This window comes from Lagopus muta, chromosome 1, assembly GCF_023343835.1.
Source record: "Lagopus muta isolate bLagMut1 chromosome 1, bLagMut1 primary, whole genome shotgun sequence".
Taxonomy (NCBI): Eukaryota; Metazoa; Chordata; class Aves; order Galliformes; family Phasianidae; genus Lagopus; species Lagopus muta.
Window position 1 is genome coordinate 174,256,118 of NC_064433.1, and position 17,500 is coordinate 174,273,617.

The following is a 17,500-nucleotide window of genomic DNA, read 5'->3' on the forward strand; positions in this document are numbered from 1 at the left end:
CCTTGGGCAATGTGAGATGGGTTTGGTGTGTTCACCCAGAGCTCACAGTGCTTTTGAGCCCTTTGGAAAGGTCTTTCTTAAGTGCTTTCCAATGCAGGTTAAACAGCTCACTTCCCTGCCCAGTGAGTGAAGGCTGCCTTTGTGCTGGTGTTCTGCGCTGTGCATTCTTCTGTGGCCATGCTCAGCAGTCAGGAGGAGATTTCACAGTCACAGGATGGTAGAGTTTGCCAGGGACCTCTGGTTCCACCTGTCCCATCTCTGCTCCAGCTGGGACATCCAGAGCAGGATGCCCAGGCCCACATCTAGGCAGCTTTAGAAGATCTCCAAAGAGGAGACCCCACAGTCTCTCTGTGGAATCAATTTACAATGGTAACTGAACATTTCCTTGGCATACAAGCACTAAAGGAAACGCTGTCATATTTTAGCTAGCTTTGATGGGCTTGGTTCTATGTCATTTTGTCTTTGGAGATATTTTAGTCCTAGTCTGATGCTGTCCAGCTGATTTTAGACTTTGAGCTCCACACCTTACCACTCACTTGCCACCCCAAGTGCCTACAGGGCCAAGTTAAGTCAAGGTCTGGCACAGGACATCAAAGGAGAAAGAAGTCATGAGATGTATGGGCTTCTCAGAGGTATTTTCTAGCCTAGCATTCTCTCATCCCTTTGAATCTGCTAGGATTGCTCATAACAGAGCTTTATCAAAGGGTTTAATGAAATCCTCCAGCACAAGAAGAACACAGGCTTTGTATGCTTTGTCATTTTTTTCTGCTAAGTGTGAGCCTGAGTGAAGGCCCATTCTACAGCTGGTGGGAGGATTCCCATCTTGCTAGTGGCCCAGCAAGCTTCTTCTGAAAGCACAGTGACTACAAAGTTTGTGAGTGAAAGGTAACACGAGTTTCAGCAAGCAGGGCACAGTTGTGGATATCATTTTCATTGCAGTTTCATAAAAAGCCTCAGGAGTTTCACGAGCTGCAGAGGATTTGAGACTTCATATCTGTCCCTACAGCCTTCTGCAGACCTTTGTTTTTGTCCATTGCTAGAGACAGGATGGATTCTTGGCTTGACAGTGTAGTTGCTGTCTTGCTTCTGCGCTGTGCCTGGCAACATTATGTGTGAGTTTGAAGAAACATCACAGAGACAGAGATGTCTGCCCAGGGCCATCGCTGTGGTCTGTGCCAAGCTGGCTGTGCAACTCTTGGGCTCTCCTTCCAGATCAGCAGTGATGTAAAATGCAGAAAGGACGAAGCCCTCTGCCAATGCTCTGAGATCGACTGGCACTCATCTTTGGGTACATCGGCCTTCAAAAAACGAAAGTTTTTGAGCGTTTGATATAATGAGATCTTCTGAGCTTAAGCTTGTGTTGCCACCTAGGAAACTGACACATTTACTCTGTAGAGCATGACAATATTGCCATATTCCTGGTTTGGTTTGTGAAAGAACCCTCTGTTTGCAGAGAGAGAAGATGAGGTTTGGAGCCTGAGGTGGCTCAACATGGCTGAGCACTTTGCACTGACATTGGTAAATGAGGTGGTTTATCAAAGCCTCAGCTTTGAGTCACAGGGTTGGAAAAATAACTCAGTAATGTCTAAGTCATCGCTGTGATACTCTTGTGCCATTAAAGAGCCGTGCTGTTACCCAAAGATAAATGGCCAGGACAAACCAGTGAAACAGCCACAGCTCTCCGTCAAAGAAATCGTGCTTCAAGTGGGCAATACAGTCTGCTGACCAGACTAAGGCCTTGGTCCTACAGACCAGCTAGACATGCTGCTCACAGTAAAGTCCTACTGACTTCTCCCACGTGCACACTTTTGTGAGATAGGAGCAGTTCACCATTGGCCCAATTCCTGGTTTACAAACACAAGCGTCACCAACCCTAAATATCATCTCCATAGATGGAAACTACAGTGGTGAGAATGCAGAGCTGCCTGGGGCAAATGGCAAATGCCTATGGGTGTTGGCATCATCTCACAGGTCACCCAGCTGAGGTCTCCACGCACTTCAGTATCCTCCAAGTCCTGAAGCTGTTTGTCAGAGCAGACCATTCTTTCCTTCTAAATGGTAGCGCCATACCTGAGGCTTCTTCTTCTACCTCTGGGTCTCCAGAGGACAACCGTGATGATGAGTGTTGGAGCACTGGGTTGCCACCTGCAATGTAGCAATCCAAATAAAAACATAGGTTGGGATCTCATTCGCATGAAGTGGATCCCGCTCTAGTTACCATGACACCATGACAATCAACTTGTTTACTGCTTCAAGGTACAGTCTAAACATTCTTGGCATGTCATTTGCATAGCAATATCCAGAATGCTTTGTATCACCCTGCTATATTCCAGCTCTGCAAACACGTTGAAAGGTTTCTTTACACATATGCCTAACAAATGAGAAAGAAAGGAAGAGGAAAAAGAAGAGAGCTTCACTTTCAGTAGTGTGTTTCATATGTGCCCTAAACTGGGTGCAAAACTAAACATAAGAGCTGGAAAATGAGACGTTCTGGGGGAATGGGGGAAATAGCTGCCAAACTGAGGGTGGAAAACAACTTTAAGAAAATCCAGAGCCAGAGCTGGTTCTGGCAGAGTATTTCAGCATGTGTTTTAACTTCTGAAAAGTGACTGGCTGAAGTACAGGGAAGAAAAATAAAAAAACACATTGTGAAAAGATGGTTTACCAAAAGAAGAGAGAGTAATGAGGGCAGAGAGTAAGCAGGCTGTGTGAGTTGGCAGAGCTGCAGAGGAGCTGGGATGGGTGTGTAGAGTGAAGGGGAATGGCAGTGTTGGCTGGAAGGAGCTGGTGGGGCTGAGAGTGCAGGAAGGACTGTGAGGGGTCACTGTGTGCATTGTGCTGTGTTGCACTCTGCAACTACCTGAAGGTAAACTGCAATGATGAGGGTGCCAGTCTCTCTTCTCACGTAACGAGTGATGGAGGCAAGGATGTGGTTTCAAATTGTGCCAGGGGAGGTTTAGGTTGGACATTGGAAAGAATTTCTTTATGGAGACAGTGGTGGGTCATTGGAATGGGCTTCCCAGGGGATCGGTGGAGTCACCATCCCTGGAGGCATTCCGTAGATGAGGTACTAAGGGACATGATTTAGTGATGGGGCTTGGTGAGCCAGGTTGATGGTTGGACTTGATCTTGAAGAGCTTTTCTAACCTGGAAGATTCTGCAATTCTATGGCACATCCCTTGAAGCCCTGCTTATTCACCACTGCTGGAAACCAGCGTTGTCTTCAATAGTTGTCCCAGCAAGGCTGAGAGGCTGAGTCACAGGAGATCTCCAGAAGGATGGACCCAGGGAAAAGACAGAAAGAGGAACTGTGAATGCTGGGAGAAAATGGCTGACCACACATGAAGCTGGATTTGGAGTCAGCCACAGAGGTGGGGATGTAACCATCAGCGTGAGGATATTCCTCATAGATCCATCCTTCCCGTGGCTACTTGCAGACTCCAGCATTGCTAGGCTGACACACATTGAGCAGGGAGGCAGCAGCTCATTAACACAGGCATGATGTAGAATGATACCTACTTCTCAGCTTCAAGTGGTGAGGGGTCTTTCAAGAACAGAATTACAGCATTTTTCTGCCTCAAGACTCACTGTAGCAGTGCTTTTTTTGGCAGCAATGCCTACCATAATAGGCAGCTGAAACACCTCTAAAATACATGTGGACAAAATGCCCATCCACTGCTTCCATGGGGAATTACTGCCATCCAGGCAGAGAAAACTGCAAACATATAGCTAAGACACCAACAAGGGCAGTGCATGGTGCTGTGATAGCGGAGTACTAACTAAACAGAAAGATCAGGAGTTATTATTAGAGTTATAAGAGACAGAAAGGACGTGACTCACAACTCGAACCCTGTTGTTCCAAGCCCAGATCATAACATGATTATTTTATCAGATAAACTAAAAAAGCAGAAGCCAGGGTGAACTCTAAGGGTGAAATACCTAACCATGCAAAAACCCAACTCTTCTGACACTGTGGTTATTTACGTGGCTCAAACTCTTCACTGAAAACTCAGCTCCTCACTGGCACATGTAGCTAGCATTCATCATCAGCCTTTGGGGTTTTTGGAAGACAACAGACACATGTCAAAGCTAGGGACAGGATCCAGGGCACGTTTGGTGCCCATCCTGAAGTCTTTCCAGTGTGGTCTATGAAAACTTGGTAATAACTGTAAGATGAAAGTCTGCTCCTCTCTGTGTGTGCCTTGCTGGGAATGGGCCCAATGGAAAATGCCAACAGAGAAAATGGAAATTGCAGCAGAGTGGGAAAGAGATAAAATCCAAGCATGAAAGCATTTTTTCCTTTTATGATCGCTGCTGCTACTTCTTTTAATTTTGTTCTTTTAGCACTTCAGGGCCTCCTAGAGTGTATATGGATGATATAGTGTGTATAGAGCACATAGTGCATAGAGCAGCCAGCAGACCAGCACCAGTCACTGCTGGTCTGTCTAAAGCTGCATTAAGCAACGGGCACAGCCATTTGCTGTCATCATCAGTGTCAGTATCCTAGGAGATCAGATCCTGCATAATTGCATCCCGATAAATGAGTACTTTGTGTTCATAGCAAAAACACTTTCAAAATTAATGTAACTGAGAGATTGCTCATGTCGACGTATGCGTTTCAAACCATTTGGAATGTCATACAGAAACATTTTATTTCAGGTCTTAAGTTAACACCCATCCATATTTTCAAGTAATAACTTTCACAGGCATAATCATCCTGTCATTACAGAACCAAATTTCACAGTCTGTGTCAAGGCCTGAGGAGGAAAAGCAGAGCCTGGATTTTCCAGGTTGATCCTTTGGTAAGAATAATTCCAGGTAAACACAAGTAGAAGCACCCAGCTGCACCCAATGGAGCGCCATTTCAGAACAGAATCAATCTGTTTACAGTAAGTGTATTCCAGGACCCCAGGGCCAGCTCAGTGTGTAAAAACACATTTACACACTGTGTAAATACATTTACAGATGAGAAACTGAGTTGTGAACATCCAATCTTTCTTCCCCTGTCAGCAAAACCCGCTTTTGCTGTGGTGCCTAATCTTCAAAGTCCCAGTAGCACCCAAAGAGTTTCCTTTCTTCTTGATAGGAATATTATGGTTGGATATAAGGAAAAATTGCTTCTCAGAAAGAGTGGCAATGCATTGGCTGCCCAGGAGGTGGTGGAGTCACCGTCCCTGGAGGTGTTGAAGAGATGTGGCCCTGGGGGATGTGGCTGGTGAGCACGGTGGGGATGGTTTGGGGTTGGACTCGATGGTCTTAGGGGTCTTTTCTAACCTTAGCGGTTCTGTGATTCCATGAAATACTTCAAGATAAAAATATAATGGAAAATGATTTGCTGAAAGATGGTCAAACTCCTTTTGTGGATTTGCAAATGCTATTCCTGTTGCAGTCACAAAGGACCAGGCATTTCAGATGCTAAAATGTTTAAGTAACTTTCAAAAACCACCCATCAAAATAGCTGGAGATAGAAAGTTGAAAATTGGTGTGTTCTGACATTTGCTCTAGCAGAGGTGCCCACGCTCTTCCTACAGCAAAATGACTTTAATTTGCCCAACACCAGGGTCCTTGAAAATGACACTCTGAGCATTTGCCGTAATGATTTCTCACTAAATTAGAAAAATGCCCAACTAAGGAGGGATTATCTCTGCATGTGGATGTGGCATAATGACTGTCAAGTGCACTGAGAGCCCCCGTGGGCTTTGCAGGGGACATGGGGTCTGCAGCAGAGGCCGGCGCGTATCAGAGAATATTAATATTGCCTTGTTGGGGGCATCCATAGTGACCCTTCACTGCTGTTCAGACAAAATTACACCATATGGGGGAATTCTCGTTGCTGCTTTACATATACAAGATGTCTTTTAGGCTGAGGATTATCCCCAAACTCAGTTTGTGAAAGATGCAGATGTGTGTGCACGCTCCCCATGCTGTGTGTGCCCATGGGGACAATGTTGCAGCCTGCACCCCCTGTGCCTGCGGTGCTTGGGGAGAAGTGAAGATCTGGGGGGGACGTGCTGCCAAATGGGGATTCTGAGTTTCCACATCACAGCCACAATAGCAGTTTAATAGCAACACTGAATGCCCAGTGCTGGTGTTCCTCCCATTCCAGTTGGCAGCCAGCTGGCTGCAAACCATGCCAGGGGGGCACAAGGAGCACGCACAAGCCTCCATGCATGGATGTTTATTGACTGCGATGCCAGCCCCCTGTAAGCCCACATTGGACTGCTGCTGTCTCTATTTTGCAATGACTCGTCCGAACAAGGCTGGTTAGTGTGGGCAGGGAGTGGGATGAGGGCTGGAAGGGCTGCAGGGCCCTGCTGAGCCAATTGGCTGGGGGGTTCGCAGTCTGGAGCTGGGCCACTATGGAGGGCAAACAGGGGACACTGTGGGGCCAGGATAGCATGAGGCTGACTGCCTCCTGCAATGAGGTCAGGTCCTCACCCCATGGGGATTTTTCATCCCTCATCCACAAAGGGATGTACAAACAGCCACAGGGAAAGGAGCCAGAGTGATGCTATGCAGCACAGAAGTGAGCAGACACTACCCAGGAAGGCCCCTGAAGTACTCCATGGCCATGGTCATCACAGCGGGATGGAGGGTGAAGTGCCCCTTTGGTGGCTGAGACGTGAGGCTCTCTGGGCAGTGGCACTGCACTCAGCCCGTGTGCACGGCTTGTGGGCTCTTTCTGCGGGGATTTTTGGGGATCTTCAGGCAGGGGTGACCCAGGGCCTGGTAGGGATAGGAGGTACCCAGACATCGGAGCCGCTTCCAGACGGCCCGGGGCTGAGGGACACAGAGCCGGCGATCTGAGAGCACGTCCCCATGAGCCAAGTGGAGCGCATTTCCGCACGCAGCTGAACGGAGCTGCTCCCTCCGCGCACGGCTCAGGGACCCGACGGCACCGAGCTTAGGAGGTACGCCCGATCCCCCCGTCACGTCCAGAGGAGGGGGAGCATCGCCACCGGTGCCCCGCCGTTGTCACTTCCCGGCTGCTTTTCAGCGGGGAATATTTTATTGTGACGGCACTCTCCGCCGGGCTGCGGCTTTGCGAGGAGATTCCCGGGAATCTCCAAACCGGCGTGGTGTCGGACAAGGAGTTCCCCGCACCCCGTACCTTCAACTTTCAGAGAGCAGTCCCCACGGGCAGCGGAGGGCGACTCCCGGTGCCCACCTCGGTGCCCGTCCCGGTGCCGAGCTCCGTCCGTCGGAGATAGGGAGAGAAAATGCCCCGGGGTGTACCGGAACCCGGAGCGCGGCAGCGTACGGCTCTGTGTGAGGAAATAAACCACCAGCGGAGCCTTTATTGACATCGTCGTCATTATTAACATCGCCATCATCGTTTCTCAGCACATAAATAAATAAATAAATATCTCCCGGGGAGGGATGGTGATGGGGACGGGGACGGGGCGGTACAGCCATAGCTGCGCGCCCACCAGCGACAATGTCAAAACAGAACAAACAAACAAACAAACAAAAGAGTACAGTTTGGTAGGAGAAAAAAAAAAAAAAAAAAAAGAAAAAAAGAAAAAAAAAAAAGGCAATATTATGACAATTACCCAAATAGCCCCGACCCTCCCCAGCCGCTCTCGCCCCGCGCTGCGCTCTCTGCCCTCCGGTCCGGCTCTGCCTGCGGAGGCTGCGGGAACCCCAGGCCTCGGGTGGGAAAGCGAGACGTGGGACGCCGGGAGTCCCGAGGAGCGCGTTATTGGCAGCGGGACACCCGCACGGCCGCCGCTACGCGTCGGGGGTGTGGAAAGGCGAGAAAGTCTTTCGTAAACGACACGGATTATACAAAACGGTAGAAAATCAACCGGCTGCACGGAACCCCCCCCCTCCGCTCCCGGCACAGTCCCTGCGGAGCCGGGGGTCAGGGGGTGGCGGCGAGGCCTCTGTCGTCCTTCCCCGAAGAGGACGGAGACATGCGCAAGTCCTCGTCGTCCTCCGAGCACTTGGTGGTGGAAAGGGCCGAGCATTTGCAGCTGTGCCCGGACCCCCCTCCCCGGTGGGATCCGCTTTTGCCTTCTTTCTTGTGTTTGACCCGGCGGTTCTGGAACCATATCTTCACCTGCTTCTCGGAGAGGTTCAGGTAGGTGGCGATCTCGATTCGCCGCAGCCGGGAGAGGTACATGTTGGAGGCGAACTCCCTCTCCAGCTCCAGAAGCTGCGTGCTGGTGAAGGCGGTGCGCATCCTCTTGCTGCTTGGCAGTTGGCTCGACGTGCTGTCTGCGGAGCGGAGCGGAGCTCAGCACCCACCGCACCCTCCTCACTCCCCGGGGAAGGCCACGGGGGCCGCCCCCCTCCCGCTTCCCTCCGCCCGCGTACCCCGAGCACCCAGTGGGGTGCGGCGCCCGTCCGCCCCGTCGAGCATCTATCCTCACACCGCCCCCCCCCCGGCCTCCCTCCGCATGCTGCGCCCACGCGTGCCCCTTACCCACGGAGATGCAGTGGAACTGCCGGGGGTCGGGCAGCGGGTAGGCGCCCTGGTAGAGCGCCGGGCCGTGCCCCACGCTGACGGCGGACACGGAGTTCTGCTGACGGCCGAGGGGCGGGTGGCAGTACTGGGAGCCGAACGGGGGGAAGGAGGCCTTGAGCAGGGGGATGGCGGGCGGCGGCGGGTGCAGCTGCGAGGCGGTGACGCACAGCGGGCACACGCACAGCAGCCCGGCTTTGCGCGCGTGGCAGGAGCCGGCCGGCAGCCCCGGCAGCGGGTGCGAGGGGTGCACGGCGTAGGGGAAGAGCGGCGGCGGGGGGCTGCCCTCGCCCTTCTTCTCGCCCGCCTCCCGCAGCACCAGCGAGTCCACCAGGAAGGAGCGCGGCATCGCCCCGCGCAGCCCCCGCGCAGCGCCCGCGCAGCCCCCGCGCAGCGCCGCTGGCCAGCCCGAGTGGTGCTGAACGGCGCCCGCCCGCCTTAAATAGCGGCCGCGCCATGTGATGGCGGCGCCGGGCGCTCAATGGGCTTTCTGTGCCGCTTCTCTTGGCATTCACGCCGCACGCTCCCTCATTATTTCCCTTGTTAACTAAATGAACTGCATAATGTACTCTATTCTTGTCGACCCCACCCACGCCGTAGCAGGCGGCCTCTCCCCTCCTCTCCCTTTGGCGGGGTTATTTTCTCATTCTCTCGCGATTTAATATTCTTTTCTTTCTCTTTATCGCTCTCCTTCTCTTTCAGCCCAGCTCTCGGCCCGCTCCCCCTCGGTTATTTGCCGGCCGCGCCGCTCCCCCGCCGCTCCCCGGCTCCTCTCCCACCTGTGGCACCGCCGAGCTCCCTCACGGCCCCGCGCGGCCCCTGTCCGCTCCCGGAGACAGCACCGCGAGCCGCGCCGCGTTCCGGGCACAACCGGCAAAAAGGCTTTTTGCGGCCGACGGGTTAGGGGGTGAAGGAGAGACACTAAATGAGGAAAAAGGACTCATCGGAGCGTTTTTTGCTCCCCATCTTCCTGTTTAATACTGTGGGGACAAAAAAAGAAAAAGAAAAAGAAAAAGAAAAAGAAAAAGAAAAAGAAAAAGAAAAAGAAAAAGAAAAAGAAAAAGAAAAAGAAAAAGAAAAAGAAAAAGAAAAAGAAAAAGAAAAAGAAAAAGAAAAAGAAAAAGAAAAAGAAAAAGAAAAAGAAAAAGAAAAAGAGAGACGCGCTGCCAACGAAGCGCAGAGCGTGGGGGATTTGCGCCGCAAGGGAACAGCCGCTCCTTCGGACGAGGAGAAGGACCGCCCGGGAAGCGCAGCGCCTCGTTCTGCGGCTCCTGCTGCGGGGTTCGCTGCTCTGATATCCCCGCACTTCTGCCGAGACGAGATCGGTGCTCGAGCCTGGAAATGTGGGGATGGGAACAAATCGGTGCAGGAAAATCACGGAATGATCCAAAACGAATGGGAGCGAGAACTCGATTTTTACACTGATTTAGAAAGAATTTCCAAGTGCCCTTCCCTTCAAACCATTTACGGAGTTGGTTAATTCCGCTTTCATTCGTAGAGAACTCGGCGTGTAAAGGTTTTCCCCGGGCCGGGGCGCATCGCCTTGCTGAGCCGCGGCCGCCGGGGGGGGCCCAGACGGCCCGAGGCGATCCGCTGCCCGGGGCGGACCGCAGCGCTCGGAGTCGCGGGGAGGCAAAGGGTTAACGGCCCCTGAATGCACACCGAGCCCAAAGCCACTGGGAAAGAATATCCCAAAAAATAACCAGTTTTTTTTTTCCAGCCGCTGGACCTTATTGAATGTCATTGAAGAAAGTTTTGAATGCCAGATAAAGAGAGGCGAATTAAAGTGTGTGACAGCAGAGGATAAGCAAACACAAAGAGAACTCTGTCACACTTTGGGCAAAATCCGTGGGCTTTTTACCAAGCCTCTTCGCTATGATTGAATTAAGTAATAGGAAAACATTTTCTTTCAGTTTAGAGCCATTAGACAAAAACTTCAAAGCGAATAACACTTTTTAATGTGCAGCCCGACAATGGAATCTGTTTTGTGCTGAAATGTTTAAACGGTTTGTTGTGCAACTGGGGGCTGAAACAACCCAGACTGCGGCAAAATAGCATCCTTCGGGCCGCTTTCTGAGCGCCTGAAACGAGAGCAGACCTTTCATCCAGGCGCTTCAAACCGCCCTCCCCTGTCCCTGCTGCCCCGCTTCGGGTTGGCTTTATTTTTTATTTATTTGTTTGTTTCTTTGTTTGTTTATTTATTTATTATTATCACCATCATTTTTTTTAGGGGCGATCCACCTCCCACGTTTGCCATCTCGGAGCGATCTCCTCTCAACGAACGCGGCTACGGGAGAAGGGAAAGGCGGAGAGGCTCCGGCGGAGCGATGCGGGAGGCGGCTCCGGGCTGCGGGGCGCGGGTGCTTCCTCCGGTTGAGGAGGGAGAGGGATCCGGTGGGAAGCGGGGCCCAGCCTCGGCCCTGCATCTCCCCGACGTGGGGGTGGGGAGGCGTCGAGTGGGCATCGACGGGGGAGAGGGGTATCGAAATGAAGGGAGGGCTGGGTAACATCGCGGGGAGCGAAGGGAAAAGAGGGGAGCTGCCTTATATTGGCAGGAGTCAGTACTGCTGAGGGATGCTCTCCCTGCAGGGAGCGTTATTTCCAAGGAGACCGCATCCTCGGTAGCTGAGGATTCACGATCTGCGGGCGACTGCATCCCTCTTCAGCCTCGCACAGAACTGGGTTTTAATGGCAAATACCTAAACGCAAATCAGTATCTGTGCCGTGTGGTGGATACGCCTTTGTGCCTTGGGCAGACACACCCAGCAGCATGTGAAGCCCACAAAATACCTGTGCATGCTTTTAACCAAGACGTCACAGTCAATGGGAGTTTCTTTGAGTAAACAGGGATATATTAAAAATAAATTCACTGTTTTATCAGCAAAACTGGTTTTTGTGTCTACACAGCTGATGGACCACTGGGACTGAGTGATGAGGGCTGGCATCAGCAAGAGGTGGTTCTGTGGGCTGTTTGTGTCACTGTGCAAAACTTACTGTCTGAAAACTGCTGAGTTCATTTTGTGCACTGACTTCAGTCAAAGCTGGAAGTGTTTGGCAACCTCAGAGTCAGAGCCATTCAGAGACAGTGCGGAGAACTTATCTACAGCATGATGAGCATGGAGTGATCCTTCCCTGGCTTACTCCTGGCCTCCAGTGATCCCTAATGTGTGGGCTTCCAGAAACAGGGGTAGTTTCTTTGTGTTTAGTTCTATTTCCTCCATGCTGAAGATAAAGTGCAGCTATCTATGTCTTGTCGTCCTTCAACTCTTGTCTGACCTTTCAAAATCATCACTATATAAACATGGTAACCTAACAGCAACAGCCCGTGCAGCTCTTCCACATCTCTATCATAGTTCCTCTAGTTTCATCTAGCTTTCATTACAAGCTATCAGGACAATAATTAATCCGTGTCAGTAAAACCTGTGCTCCAGGAGGACCAAATCAAAGCTGTCTGTTTCCAGGACCTGCTTCTTTTATTCTTGTCCACTTTCAACAGACAGATTCCTAGAGTTGAGATTTACCATTTAGCTTTTCTCCAGGCCTAATGCTTCCAGACAGTGAGGTCCATAAAGGAACCCTACACTCATGTTCGAGTGTGCAGAGCTATTTCCTCTCCTTGGTTCAGCCTTTCATGTGGGAGGAGACATCAAAGAAGCAGTTGGACAAAACCAGTGAAAATGTAACAGGAAAAGGAGGGACATGTAAACTACTCACACAAAAATAGCCCTGTTTTGAATCAGTGTTGTCCTGGGAATAGAGAAGGATAAAAAGGATGGAGAAATCTGTGAGAGGAATGAAGACAAGGAACTCCAAAAGAGCTGAATGTGAGATCTGCAAGTCTGCCTGAATTATGGAATTATTTGAGAAATGGTTCTTCTAACTCAGAATCCAACCTATGTCCAGCCACATTTCTCACCTTTGACTGTGCCAAGTACTTTACAGATTGAAAGTTTTCGTGTTTCTCAGGCTGTTCTCAAGGAATATCCAATATCCTTTGCCTTTTCATTCAGGATTTGTAGCAGCAATTCTGAAACCTTATATGCAAGAGATGTATAATATATGTATATTGTTATTTTTTAGAGTGGTGAAGCACTGGCACAGGTTGCCTGTGGAGACATTCAAGGTCAGGCTGGAATGAGATTCTGAGCACCTGGTGGAGCTGTAGGTGTCTCTGCTCATTGCAGGGAGTGGGACTCCATGACCTTTAAGGGTCCCTTCCAACTTCAACTTCCATCCACCACCTCCTGAGCAACCTGTGCCAGTGCAGTGCTGCTGTACAGCCACCTGCAGAAGCTTGTGCAGTGCTGGCAATGGAGGAGTGCAGCAAATGGGGCAAGGTGTTTGGGTTTGCTCAGTGGTTGGTACACCACATGTGGAAAGCGGAGCCTGTGAGAAAACAGAGGCAAACTGCTCTGTGACAGGGCAGCTGGTAAAGCAGAGCCTGGATGTTGCAGAAGAAGACAGTGCAGCTTGCTCCTGTCTTTAATGTTGGAAAAAACATTCCTCAAGTGATTATTCCACATGAATGTGAAATGACTATCTGATATTTTTATTCAGCTCATGTAAGGCAGAGCTCACCAAGATGTGCTAAGTCTTCCAACTTTCCAGTCCTAGCAGTACACTGGGATGAGAAACGCTGAGATAACAAAACAATTTTCATCTTCTCATTGCATGTTGAAGGCTTAAAACTACTCTTGAAGATAGTATTCAGGATGTGTTATGTTATCTGTGTTTGCATCTGACTGTCTGAACACAAACTTCTATATTATATTATTAAATAGATCAACCAAGTGTACAGGATAGGAATGTACAGCCATGTATGACTGTATTGTACCAATATTTTGTAGAAACCATGTCCTGCAGGTTGAGTAGAGCCATTTGTTGACCTCCTTCTATCTGCATGGAAATTTTCCAATGCACAGCAGGATGCTTTTAGAGATACAAAAAAGCTTTAGCTAAAAATATCAGCACGAAGAGCCAAGTCAGCTTATCACAAGTGTATGTGATTGTACTGCTCCTATTTTTCTGTATTCTAAATGCAAGTAAAGCCCACAAACCACATCCTTCTACTTCCCTGTATCTTAGTATAACTCAGTGGTGCAATGGGAATTACTCTAGGCTTGTGTCACTGTAACAGATGAACTATTTTTTAAACTTATTCCAGTACAAGACACAGGTGCAGCAGAAGTCAGTGCACAAATTCAGCCTTGCTGTGCCCAAAGTCATCACTCTGATGATGTGAGATTTGTGTTGTCTTCTCTGATTCCACCGGGGAAATCAATAGGTAGGGGAAAACCTGTTAGTTAAGGCTGGGATTTTGCCACTGCAAGAAGTCCCACAGCTGTGGCTCAGGGGCTGTAGCACTTCACAAGCCTGGCATCTCTACTTCAGTGATGTAACCACATACAGAGCCTGGATTCCTAGTTGATGCAGTTTGTCCTGGGCCAACAGCAGGCCTGCGAGTTCTACTCAGAGCCTGACTCTCACAGATAGGACTTGTGCCTCACATCTTTTGCTGTTAGACCTTTGTCTTCCACATATGGAGAATCTTGAAAAAATACATTTTCATAAAAATGTTTCTGTTCACGATGCATGTCCTTTTTTTTTTTTCTTTTTATTTTCTCGAGCAAATGTATGGTATTGCTCCACTCTGTTGTTGGTCACCCTCCTGGCAGACAGGCACAATGAAGACTCCTGGCATTTGTCCACCTTTAAGCCTCCAAACAGCACCAGAACTCACAGGCTGTGGGTCCTTGCAAGGGGAAAAATAACACCACATCTATGCTTCCTTCAGGTTCCTGATCAAATGGGCTTTCAGGACAGAGGAAGAACAACCTTCACTTCCTACGGGCTTTCAAGTAGCATCACATTGCAATGTTTTTCAGTGTTCTGCTGTTGCTCACTCTCCAGTGAATTTGGTTTGTGCTATTTGCCATACCAACATGAGAAAGAAGGGTCAGAAGCCTCAGAATTCTTTTTCCTTCATTGTTTACCTTCACAATGCTTTGTTTCCCAATCTGGCTTCCTGGGAATCCTTGGAACAGAGTCCAGTCATTCTCCCCATCCCTCACAGCATCCTCTGGATAGATTGTCCAGCTGTGAGATGAGCAGGTTCATGTTATGCTGAGAGATGAACTGGCTGCAGCTCAAAGGGCTGCGGTGAATGGGGCTGCATCTGGCTGGAAGCTGTTACTGGAGATGTTCCCCAGACTCAGTTCTATCTTCATCAGTGATCTGCAGTAAAGCATAATAGGAAGCTCTGGACAAGAAGCGCATCAAGTGGTCTCCAAACTACTTGACCGACCGATGATTTCACTTTTCTCCAAAAGGATCCGTCCAGCCCTTAGGGATGGAGATAGGGACCTGATCCAATTATTGGCCCCTTGAGCATCATCAAACCACACGCACATTGAGAACATTTCACCCAGGGGGGCACTCTGAAGCTCGCTCAAAAATAAGCTCATCTGAAAATAAAATAGAAGCAGGGGCTGCTGTACTGGTCGCTTCAGGTTACCCATCTCTACTGCAGTGAATTAATGCTGGTGTAGACACACTGCTGAAAGGTGAAGGGCACTTGTCTTTATGGTCTAGCACGTCTTCTACTTAGCCAGGCCACCCAAGGTCCCCATGCTGAGCCTGTGCCTTCATCTCCAAGTTATCAAGCAGATGAAAACCTGAGATACAATGAGAAAATAGTCCATCTAAAACAGAAATGCTGTTAATTCTACTCCCATAAGTGTGAATTTCTGGTACTCACTCAGCATTTCTTCAACTACAGGAAGCTAAATCCCAGAGAGAGAATTATGAGATGCACAAGTCCCATCCACCACCTCCTCATGCATGCCACAGCAGTGTCCAAGAAATAGAATGACATCAAATAGCAAGGATATTAAATCACAGAAACAAGTGAAAACCCATTTCCATGATTAGTTCAGTACAGTCACAGAATCAGAATGGCCAGGGTTGGAAGGGACCTCAAGGATCATGAAACTCCAACTCCCCCACCACGTGCAGGGCCACCAACATCCTTACCTAATAGTAGACCAGGCTGCCCAGGGCCCCATCCAGCCTGGCCTTGAACACCTCCAGGGACAGGACATCCACAACCTCCCGGGGCAGCCTGTTCCAGCACCTCACCACTCTCTTGGTAGATACAATGCATCTACTTTAATATACAATCTTCATAAAACCAATGGAGTTTTCCTCTCTGGTGACACCAGGAGTAGGAGAAATCTCTAGATTTACAGCTTTTACATTGGGTACCATTTTCAATCATTGTATTGGTTTTATTTAATAGTTTTATCACTTGGGTAGAATGAACAGGTCTGTGAGAGACAAATCCATAAGTGCAGTACAACTATTTAATGGAATAAAAAGGACACTTGTCTTTCTGTAGCACAAGAAGAGAAGCAGACACAAATGTATTCCTGAGCTCTTTTTGTCCTGCATATGAAATAGGTTCAAAGGTTCCTTTGTCCACTTTCTAGATTGCTCTTAGTACTGCTTTTCTCAAACAGTGATTATTCATTGTTTATCAGTGGACGTGGAGGTCATTATAGAAATCAAAAAATTAAAATCTTAAAATTTGTCTTTTGCCATTAGCTGCAAATATGAAACAAAAAAGGTCTTTATTTCCATTGATAATAGAAAAGGGTCAAGGGCTACAAATTAAAATCCCCTCCATTAGGCACAGTCAATTGAATTTTGAAGTTTGGTTTTCTACTCCGGACTCTTGGTTGGGAACTAAATAGAAGAAGTCACATTTCCAGGAAAAAAAATAGCAGCCTCAGGACAAAGGGACCTGCTGAGGAGTGTTCACATGACTCTGGGCTAGGGCAGCAGCACAGACCAGGTTCTGGCTGTGCTCTAAGGAGGCAGTGATGGATGATGTCCCAGTGTGAAGGCTGAGCAGTGATAAATGAGGCAGCCATGCTGAGCACACGCATGGTAGTCATACAGCACATCATAAAACAACACTGGCTGCTGCTTTGATGAACAAAACTCTTAGAGACAGGAGGGGAAATATCAGCTGTCTGCGATAAGGCACTGGGAATTGCACACAGAACAGCACCTTTTCAGGGGCTCTGCTAGGAGTGTGAGCACAGCCATTTGGTAAACAGTCACGGCTCGTGCCTCTGCTCTGTGGCCTTGGAGAGGCTGAGAGTGAAGAACAATGAGCCACAGAAGAGAGAAGGCCTCTGAGATGGTTTGGACTTTGGTCTCAGGCACATAGAAATGGTGGAGCATTTGGAATGTACACCTTGCTTTTGGACATTGGAGAAGTGCAGATGCCAAAACTGGGTGATAAAAAGAGAGAACATGGGTCCATGTTTTCATCAGTGCTTTGAGTAGGCATTCCATGTTGAAGATGCGGCCCCTCACACCACAAACACTGTCATAGCTACTCCCAAAGCTGCAAGTCTTCTGCATGTGCCTGCCTTTCTGCATGTGAGTGATCCCTTTGAAACAGTGTATTTTAGGAATATGCATCACAGGTGTTGCATTATCAATGACTACTAATTCATAAATTATTAATGTAGAATCTACATAAAAATTATGCAAATTCATGCAATATTGAGATCATCTGCTGAGCACTTTAAAAATCTTGAGCTGATTCGTTCTCATACTGATATAATTTATTTTGTTAATGCTGATGCTTGCTTGATTCACATACATTGTGGAGTCCAACAGAGGCACCATATTCAGTCTTTAGATTTGGTTATATGTATGGATCAGTGAAAGCAGCAAAATGAGCCAATTTTAGATGAGGAGAGAAACATGCTTATTTTTTCACACTTGTTGGTTTGTTCTTCCTGATCTAGAGCTCAGTGCCAGTCTTAGAGTACCCTTAAAAATGACTCTTCCTTTACTCAGTTGGATGGTTTGATATTTATTATTAATTAAATTTATTCCATGTGATGGACTATATAGATGGACTATATAGATGACCTACAGTATCCCCAGATATTGGCTTCTTTGTTAATCTCTAGTTTCATTTATTCTATAAATATATTTAAAGAGTCCAAAAACCGG

General features: G+C 48.6%; 3 protein-coding genes across 4 annotated transcripts in view; 1 reads left to right on the forward strand and 2 right to left on the reverse strand.

Moving 5' to 3' along the window:
* LOC125688121 (proteasome maturation protein) overlaps positions 1-17,500 on the reverse strand; it is a 383,306-nt gene that overhangs the window by 306,652 nt on the left and 59,154 nt on the right. The gene's annotated exons all lie outside the window — the stretch shown is intronic.
* Positions 1-17,500, forward strand: part of MTIF3 (mitochondrial translational initiation factor 3) — a 203,841-nt gene that overhangs the window by 42,819 nt on the left and 143,522 nt on the right. The gene's annotated exons all lie outside the window — the stretch shown is intronic.
* On the reverse strand, positions 7,865-8,816 carry GSX1 (GS homeobox 1). The gene is made up of 2 exons (XM_048933726.1): positions 8,429-8,816; positions 7,865-8,220 (listed from the first exon to the last, which is right to left on the reverse strand). Exons 1-2 carry the CDS (start codon positions 8,814-8,816, stop codon positions 7,865-7,867), a joined length of 744 nt encoding a protein of 247 aa, XP_048789683.1.